General features: G+C 43.5%; 1 protein-coding gene across 4 annotated transcripts in view; it reads right to left on the reverse strand.

Annotated features, from left to right (window-relative positions):
* Window positions 1–9,299, reverse strand: part of SMARCA5 (SWI/SNF related, matrix associated, actin dependent regulator of chromatin, subfamily a, member 5) — a 22,043-nt gene extending 12,744 nt beyond the window's left edge. For 3 of the 4 annotated variants that reach the window (XM_064651549.1, XM_064651546.1, XM_064651547.1), the window contains exons 1-8: window positions 8,961–9,298; window positions 6,499–6,573; window positions 4,114–4,280; window positions 3,779–3,879; window positions 3,055–3,155; window positions 873–1,052; window positions 320–475; window positions 89–220 (exon numbers count right to left, since the gene is read on the reverse strand). In XM_064651549.1, the coding sequence (XP_064507619.1) occupies window positions 89–220; window positions 320–475; window positions 873–1,052; window positions 3,055–3,155; window positions 3,779–3,879; window positions 4,114–4,280; window positions 6,499–6,573; window positions 8,961–9,098 (1,050 nt within the window). In that variant the 5' untranslated portion in view covers window positions 9,099–9,298. Of the gene's footprint in view, window positions 1–88; window positions 221–319; window positions 476–872; window positions 1,053–3,054; window positions 3,156–3,778; window positions 3,880–4,113; window positions 4,281–6,498; window positions 6,574–8,960 lie in introns of all 4 variants that reach the window. The other variant, XM_064651548.1, reaches the window with a different exon arrangement.
* Between the last annotated feature and the right edge of the window lie 578 nt (window positions 9,300–9,877).

The following is a 9,877-nucleotide window of genomic DNA, read 5'->3' on the forward strand; positions in this document are numbered from 1 at the left end:
GCTGACACTCCGAATTATACAGGTCTATTTTCAAACCTGGAAACCCAACAAAATTAATTTAATTTGATTAGCAGAAATGAAGACTTACTTCAGCTGAGTTAAAGACGTCTGGCAAAAGAAAGTTGAGAAGTGCCCAGAGTTCATGTAAGTTGTTCTGAAGTGGAGTTCCAGTTAATAGCAGCCGGTTTGTAGTTTTGAATTCCCTCACAATTTCTGATAACTGAAGGACATTGAGACATGAGCAAATACAAAAACATTACTAGTCCCCACACCACCACCTAATGACCCACATAAATCTCTCAGTGCAAATATAAATTACCTTTGATTTTTCATTTTTAATCCTGTGGGCTTCATCTATAACGAGATATCTCCAGTTGAACTTTTTGAATACTGACTTCTCTTTGATAAGCATTTCATATGATGTTACACACACATCCCATTCTCCTGGCAACAACACATCTCTGACAAAGGCAGCCTAGAAAACAAGGTGACAGTTGCTTACTGAGGCTTTGTCAAATCTAAACCAAAAAGAACATAGTAGCACTGTTACAATTTTCCTGTTTTAAGATTCATCAGGTTTTGTTGGTCTACAGGGTGTACTGCCTTCACAGCAGGAGAGAGCAAATCTTTGGACAAGGAATTATGAACATGAAGTGATGAAGCAATAGCTGGGCAACACACGTGAGATCTAAGCTTACATTAGTTATATTGTCATGGTCAGATTGTAAGTAGGCAGCACTTGTAGGTCTTACTGTTTAAACACTACAGATCCAAGTAATACCCTTCCCTGTGAAGGAAAGGTAAAGGACAGCAAGATCACGTGCTGGATTTACACAGGAAGACACAGGAAAAAACACCACATCAAAACTTACTCGCTGGTCTTTGTCCCCGATCAAGCAAACTGCTCGAAGTGTTGGTACCCATCTCTTGAATTCATTCATCCAGTTTTGCAGAGTGGACTTAGGGACTAACACCATGTGAGGTCCAGGAATATTTCTGTAGTGTTTCATATAGCCAAGAAGAGAAATTGTTTGCAGTGTCTTCCCAAGGCCCTGTAAGACACATTCATGTGTTAGAAAAAAAAAAACAAACCAAAACTCTCAGGAAACACCTTTAAGAAAACCCAGGAGTGAGCTCTGAGTGCAGCATGGAAGACACAGCAGCCTGAACAACTGAGTGAGGTGTATTAGAGACAGTGTGACTCACAAAAGGCATCAAAGTCTTGCTTAGGAAAGTGGCTTCTCAAATTTAATTTTAAAAAAGCAGTAAGAGTAACATTTTCAAACCTTGGATTATGAAGCAAGAATTCTGCCTTATCTTTCAGAGAAAGTTAGAAGTGCAAGAAAACATTATTTCATAAAATTTTGTTTTGTAGATTGATGTGTTATTTAGATTATTTAGAGGTCAAAGTTTTCAAATTGGATGGATGTATTCTCTTAAACTTGAAATAAAGTGAATAAATTAAAAGCCCTTAGACTTCTTAATTTATTCAAATATTCATTATTATTTATAATTGACTTTATTAATATTTTATGTTATGATATTAATATTTTATAGTAGTGATTAAGTTCTTAATTAATTTTCAAAAGTAGGCTTTCACGAGCCAAAAATGACCTCAGTTTCTGTGAGAAAAAAGCCAAACAAATATAAATAATTGCACACGTCAAAAAAACCCAAACAAGTAGTTTAAGTGTTTGGTTCTTTATTCAGGAGAAATACTTAAAACCTTGTACCTTCAGCATAGAATTTTAACTGATACAAAACAGAGGAAGACCTTCAAAAAACAGATCACTCCTGTAATGCAAAATAATTTAAAAATATTGTGACTCAAATGCATGGGAGGTAAAAAAAACCTGAAAACCATCAGCACAAGTTATTTTTGGTTCTAAAATTCAAGTATGTCTTCAAAATAACCACAGCCTGGTGCAAGATGTGGAAAAGTGTTTACAAGCTGCGTGAAAAGCCCTAATAGCTTCAAAAGGCCTAATACCTAAGAATGAATAAAAAAATATTTAATAATAAATACTATAACTCCTTAACACAAGATGGATTTTGGAATACCACACAGCCAAGGACTTAACAAAAACAACTGAGATACTTTGTAAAACAAGCCTGCTCCACTTAGAACTGTATTCAGCCAAAAAAAACCCCCAACAAACTCCTCTATTCATAAGCATGTATGCTGAAGAAAATCCTTGATATAATTCGGAATGAAGCACGTTACTAAACAATAATTTAAATTCATTTGTGTCTTAACTTATCTTGAAGAAGTTTTATTACAGAGAAATTACAAGATACGGGAAACGCAATATACTGAAATTAATTAGATTTTTGTTTTTTCTGCTCCTTACCAAAAAGGAGATATAAATAAAATCACTAAGAGGACAAAAACATATCTGCCTGTGAAACTACCACATTTTCTTCTGCACTCATCCCTTGTCTTTCGGGGAGGGGGGAGGAATAAAAACAGAACTAAAAGCTACTGTGGCCAGTTCTGACTGAAATGTCCATGATCATGCCGTATAAGAAATTTTAACACAGGTCTCCAGCTACATCTGTCTTTGCATCATTTTTGCCAGGAAATTTCCCACTGCCGCAGCTCTTGCTGCGGAGATCAGTCCATATAGGACACTCATATCCTGATATCTACATTTTGCCCTAACAACAGGAATTGTTTCCTCATTTGTTGCTCTTTTCATATATGACACTCTCCTCACAAGGGCAGCTTGAAAATACCATAACAAAACACCTGCGATTTAGAGAAAAAAAACAAAAAGAGGACATGTCATTCTATGGAACAACTCCCCTCCATCAAGTTCATGCTTCTTAAGTTTGACAGATTTCCTTTTCAAATGCCCATTTCTAAACCTGCATGCACAGTTTATTTAAGTTAAGACACCTGTGACACTTTTAACATTAGTGACTTCAAACACACTAGAAAAAAAAGATTTAGCAAATTATATATCGCATTTTGTGTTATTAAGAATCCCATATAGGGACTAAAATGGGCAAGGAAATACAACAACGGCTTAGAAACACAGGCTATGTCCATACCATTTCATCTGCCAGGATGCCATTGATGCCGTTTTCATACAGAGAAATGAGCCAGTTCAGTCCTCGGATCTGATAATCCCGCAGCTTTCCCCATTTCACATCTAAAAGACACAAAAGAATAGACTAAAAGATCTACAAAAACTTATGAAAGCATGCCTGCTCATTGACAGTGATTGTCAAAGCTACAGAACAAAAACAAGTAGCAAATTCACTTAAATTCCAAGGACAATGCAGACTGGAGACAGCAACGTGGTAATTTTGTTTCTGCAAGCCGCTCCAACAGCTTTGTTTTTTGCAAGAACCCACAGCACATAGAAATTCTAACTCCATCACCACCCTCCAAATCTGAACACAGTCAAACATTAAAACACTAATAGTGAATGCCATTAAATGAACTGGAAGCTGTTAGGTACTTTAAATTATATCAGAGTACAGGTTACACATGTAAAAATGGGAAGACGACAGACTTAAAAACTCTTTCCTAGTAACTAAAGTATAGGAACCGGATTTCTTAAGGACAAGACTCGCTGGACCATCTTTCTAGACTGACTGAAAATAAGCAGTCACTCACTAATACATTTTGTCCCATTTTTTTCCTCCTCCTCCTGTCCCCCCAGATTAATTCATTATCCTTAGGGAGGATGAAAACAAAGTTCATTTTGAACAACATTTTGAAGAAAAAGAAGAGTGGTAAAAAAAACCCCCAAAAAACCAGGAAACACACATGATGGAGACTCTTCAAATCGAGTGCAGACATTGGTTGTCTTGGAGCTTTCTGTTAACAGCTCCTCATCTTCTTCCTGCTCTGTCCTACGATGCCGGTAGCTGGAAAAATCCAAGAAAGCAGTAAGTTTCTGGCTTTTCTTCATGCTTTAGCATCAACACAAAACTCCTGTAACTCCTAGAATTCTCAAACAACCCTCAACTTACAGGTAGGCAGATAAAAAAAAAAAAACCACATGCTGAAATAGGACTAAAGCTGAGCAAGCTTAACTTACACTTCTAAAGTGCAATAAGATCTTAATTACAGTACAAGTTGGCCTGTGTGCCATCACTCACTCGCCAGCTGACAGTAAATTCTGTTTCTCGTCCTTCTTTATTCGTGGACGTCCAGGCTTCATTTTTAAAGGTGAAGTTGGAGTTTTCTGAGCAGCAGGCTGAATGAAATGAGCAAAGAGCTCAGTCTGCTTCAACAGATACTCAAATCTGTTTGCTCTGTCTGTTTGCTGTTGACAAGGGAAAATTAAATGGAACAATTGTGAGACGTGACAGTATGTATTCGTTCAAAAGAAAAACCCTAACAAATACTTTTTAAACAACACAGATTCACATTTCTTTATATACATAGCTACAACATCAAAGAAAAGATGGTTAACATCAATATAACTGCTGCTGACAGATTCTATAGTCTTTCTATAGCCTGGGCCAAGGCTTGCCTTTGTTACCCAGCAAGATCAAAGCTGCGAGACAGACCTGAGCCAAGACTGAAATATGACTTTGGCACAAAGATTGCACCAGTCTCACTAGATAAGGCCGGAGTCCCCTTAACAACTTTCTCGTATCAAAAGTGATAGTCTCACCCCCAGAAATTTACCCTCACCTATCACACACAGGATTCTTCAATGAACTCATTCATCTCACCAACCTGGCAACAACTACTTTCTACTGCATTAGTGTCCTGCCTGCTCAGCAAGATAAACCACCTCACTGGGGTGTCAGATAAGCAGCAGAGCTGGCATTAAACGGGGCAGTGGGGACACAGCAGCTCAAAGCTAAAAGCCAGAACATCTATTTCAGCAGCAGAGGCCTTAGATATGCTCAGCCTAACTTGTCAGGCTACCCCCTTTGATATGAGTTGCTGTTTCTGCTGTGCAAAAAAGATTACAGTAGAAAATGTTAGTATCTGAAAGGTTCAGTTTCTTTGAGACAGGTTCCATTTGGAATCAACACACCTTCCCAAAGCCACATCATAACTTTGAACAGACAAACAAGATGGAAAACAGCTCTAAGGTTAACAGCAACCACTCTGACATTCTGCCAGCTGCCACAACATAACCTGGTATTTAGCAACTTGCAGCAGTTACAGGAAGTCAGTTTTCTTAGTAAAAAGGAACATATGTTCCACATTTCTGCAATGCCAGCTCTGTGAGTATTCTCCTCTTTAAAGCAAGCAGACCCTGCACTATGTAAGAGACAGGAAGACAAAGTGTTAGAAAATAAACAGACCAGGAAAGAGAACTGTATGTACCACAGAGGACTCAAACTCACTCTAACTTTAGTTTAAGTGTGATTGAAACAGCTACAATCTGCATCCACTAAATTTAAGTTTTCCTATTTATTCCTCATAGGTTTTGCTTGTTTTTTGTTTACTTTGCAACAGTTTAAACTAGGTAAGATCTTACCACTATCCAAATTGCTAACTCTTAAAGTACTTTTTTCACTGACTGTACCAAAAAGAAAAGATTCAGGCTGCACTGCAGAAGGTTCCTTGTTCTAAAATTTTAGTGAGGAATCTTCCGCAAGTTTTGGCCCTGTAGACACATCCCCACACTTGCTTTCACTGCACTTAAGGATGTTAAAAGACTAACAAACATTATCTGCATTTTTTAGGCAGGATACAGACAAGAACGGTCTGTACTCTGCAACCCTGATCTGTCCTTCTACCAACAGAGACACTTTTCCCATTTTCTTTTCCAGTGCATCTTCTGACTCTTGCAACAGTAAAATACAATCCCTCTTCAAATTGTGTCTGTCTCAAGACTTAGAGGAGACAACTTCAAGTTCACTTTCTTCAGTTTGCCAGAAAGTAGCACAAAGAAATGAGCAGAAGATGATTGGGTTATTTTCAGTGCCAAAAAGAAGAAATAACACAGGAAGCAGCAAATCATAAGAATCAGTTTCACTTTCCTATGAAGAAATTCCAGATGAACTCACAGATACTGGAATTATGAACAGAAAGAAAGCCAAACAGGGAGAAACAGAAGAAGAAAACATGGTGAGATGGTGAGGGATGGACGGCTCCATCTCTTACATTATAAAAACTAAGAAAGACTTTATTATTAAAAAAGAAAGGAAAATAGCAAATTTTCTCTTTTCTTACCCACAAAGCACAGAATCACCCATCTTCAAACACCTGAAGACTTTAATTAGAGCTTCATAAAAGAGATTCCTAGAGGATCTTTCTATGTCTGACTAAGAAGGTGAATACTCAACTCTTTATACCCCCCCTTGCCTACTGGAGGGACAGCGTTTTGCAGATAACTTTAGTATGCTGTAAACAAGAAGGGTCAGAGGAGCTTTTTTCCACATATTTTTTGGTTACAAGTTACATATTTTTTAATAACTAGGTAAAATTTTCTAAATCTAGGTAAGGGATTTCAAACAAACAGAAAACTCACGTGCATAGGTACTGGATAGCTGTACACACTCCCAAATATTACATACCATTTTCTCTTCATATGTAGGATCTGTTTCCTGGAGTTCTTTTTGTTTTGCCAAGGATGCATCATCAAAAGACTCCTGACATGAAAAAGAATTAGAGAAAAAAAAAATCTCTGAAAAAGAGAAGATATCCATGTAAAGGAGAATAAGCTTGTTTCAAATTACATCAAAGCAGCAAAAGATGGCTCTGCCATCTGATGTGGACATATAGTAGTCAGCTTTCTATTATTTACTGTAAAATTACCTGGAGATGGATCAAAGATCCCTGCCACTGGGTGAGGGACAGAGCTGGGTCCCTGTAATCCGATTTAGCTCCATTATTAAAGCATCACATCAACATGAATGAGAGAGACAGCTGTGGTCCAGGAGCTCAGCATGCCCCTCCTAGGGTGCTGAGCCAAACCCCTCCTGAAGCTAGCTCTGGAAAGTACTGTGAAAGCACCGGCTCCAGGCCTGAAGCAAGAGTCATTTCAAGGGGTTTTTTCCTTTTTCCAGATTCCCCCAATCCCTCATCATTCTGTATCAAGGGAACAAATCTAAACAAGAATCCAGACTGCAGTTTTCTCCTGAAAGCTGAGTAGGAATTTAGACAAACTGTATTTTTTCCCTATGCAGTCTATTTAATTAAATAATTGTTATCACCAATGGTACCACTAACAATAGAAGAACAAGCTGGTTGGGAGGGGGCAGTCCTCCTTCATCCCCTTCCTGCCAAATCCTTAACATACTGCCTTCAATTACTCTTTCAGATCAGGGCTGCTTTATCCCTGTCTCTCCTGTTATTAGGTTAACTCTTTCCACACCATCTCCCACATATATTTTCATCTTCTGCTGTTAAAACTAAAAGCAGTGAGATGATCCTTCCCTGACAAACAACACTAAGACAATTACATTACAAAATAATTCCTGAAAGAGTGAGAAAAGGAAACAAACAGGATGCCTTCAAAACGATTATTAACCATCTGTTTAATTGAGCCAAGTCAGAATGGAGCTGAATTCAATCTTTATTGGCCAATGTAGAACAAAGGAACAGGAAAAGTAAGAAACACACTAAACAAAGGCTGGCAAAACACGGGATGTTTGTGGGCGGGTATTTCCTCAGAAACCTCTGGCAGGTAAGGCACGTGGAAACAGAAAAACCCAATTGTTTTGTTCACTAGTCAAAATATAAAGAATTGAGCATAAGAAGTTATGGCTAAAGCTCTTCTGAAGTCATAACCAAATCCTCTTACTCATCTCTCACTGGATTCAGCCAACACCCAGTGAGGACAAGTACAGGACCGTCTGAACTGCTGTTCAAAATTCCCATTTCTCCCAAAATGCCTAACCTGAAAAGCAGGGAGCACTACTCGGGCACCACGGCATCCGAGCTCATCATCCGAAACACAGATGACGAGAACTTGCCGTTCAGCCGGAGACCAAGAAAAGCAGTCTTTCAGATGCTCGTGACTCTCAATAAGGCATTTCAACTTAAACTTCCACTTCATGGAAGGAAATCTCTTCCTAACGTAAAAAGGAACCGACCTGGCCAGTACAGGGAGAGCCCTCGCACACGGGCGCCTCCAGAGCACGCGTTTCACATCCTGCACACGCTTAACTCCAGCCCGGAATTGCCCTATTTCTGCAGGTTCGAGCAGGATTTATTTCCCACAGTGCTCTGGCTACTTGTTCATCCGAAAAACATGGCATTTGCAAATTTATTTAGATCAAGTAGGTTGGACAGCCCAGCGTGACTCAGAGAGTACAAAACCACCCAGCGCTGAAAGCAGGACCGACCAGTTTCCTCTTATCATTAAGGAAACAATGCTGCGATAGAATTAGCATCTCCGGGCAATCACTTAAAAACCCCTTGAAATTTCTGGAACACGGGCACCTGTTGCCAAAACAACCCCCTCCGACAACCCCACGCCCCCGCCCCCCCAGAAAAAAAAAAAAAAAGGAAATAAAAAAGAAAAAGGGAAAAAAAAGTTTTTAAGCACTTCAGCAGATAAGGTCGGTGGTTTTTTGGAAGCCGGGCCGGCTGGCCGCTGGAGCAGGAAGCGCCAAGGATGGGGAAGGTCTCAGGGAGGCCGGCGGTGTGCGCGGGGTGGGGGGGGCGCTCCCGCCGGCCCCTTTGGAAAACAAACAACGGGAGTGACCCCGGCTCGGCGCCTCCTTCCCGGTGTCCCCGCGGCTGGAAGAACGCGGCTCCCGGGCCCCCAGGAAGCACAGGGCTCCCGGGCCCCCTGCGCGGCGAGGACGGGGAGCGGAGGGTCGGGACCCCCCAAACACACTCACCCATCCCGGCCGCGCTCGCGGCGGGCAGGAGGGCGGGCGGCGGGCCCGGAGCTGGCCCGGCGCGGCCCCACGGCCTCCCCTCCATTGTCTCCCGCGGCCCCACGCGGCCCGGGCTGTCCCGCACCTGCCGCCGGCGGAGCCGGGGGGGTCCCGGCCGGGGGGCGTGGGGAGGGGGGAAGGCGACTCACCTCCATCTTGATGTCGCCCCCGGCCAGCCCGGCGGCGCAGGGCGGCCCCGTGCCCGCGGCCTCGCCGGGGCTGGCGCCGGGCGGCGGTGGAGGAGGCGCGGGCGGCTCGTCCGGCGGCGGCGGCTGCCCGGCGGACATGATCCACCGCGAGGACACGGCGCTCCGCCGCGGCTCGGGGCTGGCGGGCGGGCGGCCGGGCAGCGAGGATCCTGGCTAGCGGAGGAGGAGGAAGAGGAGGAGGCGGAGGAGAAGGCGGCCTGCGGATCCCGGTTCCCGGAGCGCGGCCGGCGCAGGGAGCGAGGCCCTTCCCGGCCCGTCCCGGCGGGAGCCGCCAACCAGCGCGCGAGCCGCGCCGCGAGCCCGCGCTCGCGAGACTTCCCCCCCCTCCCCCCCTCCCACGGCGGGGGGAGCAGCGCCCGCGGCCGCCGCTGGGGGAGCCCGAGGGATCCCGCACTGCCCGCGGGGGAGCGACCGGATACCCCGGGAAGGGGCTCCCGGGGATCTGCCTGGGTCCCGGGGGGGCTGCGAGGGCTTCTGAAGCTGAAGGGAGGGAACGAAAGTGATCCTTCCCTCCCTGTGGCTTAGGGCCGTACAGAGGGGATAAGTCGCCTGTGTAATTCGAGTCTCGGTGGGAATCGGGTTTCATACCCTGGTTAAGGTTCACAGAATCACGGAATATTATGAGCTGGAAGGGACCCACAAGGATCACAAAGTCCGACTCCTGGCCCTGCACAGGACCATCCCCAGGATTCACACCAAGTGCCTGAGAGCATCATCCAAATGCTTCTTGAACTCTGTCAGGCTTGGAGCTGTGACCACTGCCCTGGGGAGCCCGTTCCAGTGCCCAGCCACCCTCTGGGGGAAGAACCTTTTTCTAATATCCAACCTAAACCTCCCCTGACACAACTTCATGCTAT

This window comes from Pseudopipra pipra, chromosome 4, assembly GCF_036250125.1.
Source record: "Pseudopipra pipra isolate bDixPip1 chromosome 4, bDixPip1.hap1, whole genome shotgun sequence".
NCBI classification, from domain to species: domain Eukaryota; kingdom Metazoa; phylum Chordata; class Aves; order Passeriformes; family Pipridae; genus Pseudopipra; species Pseudopipra pipra.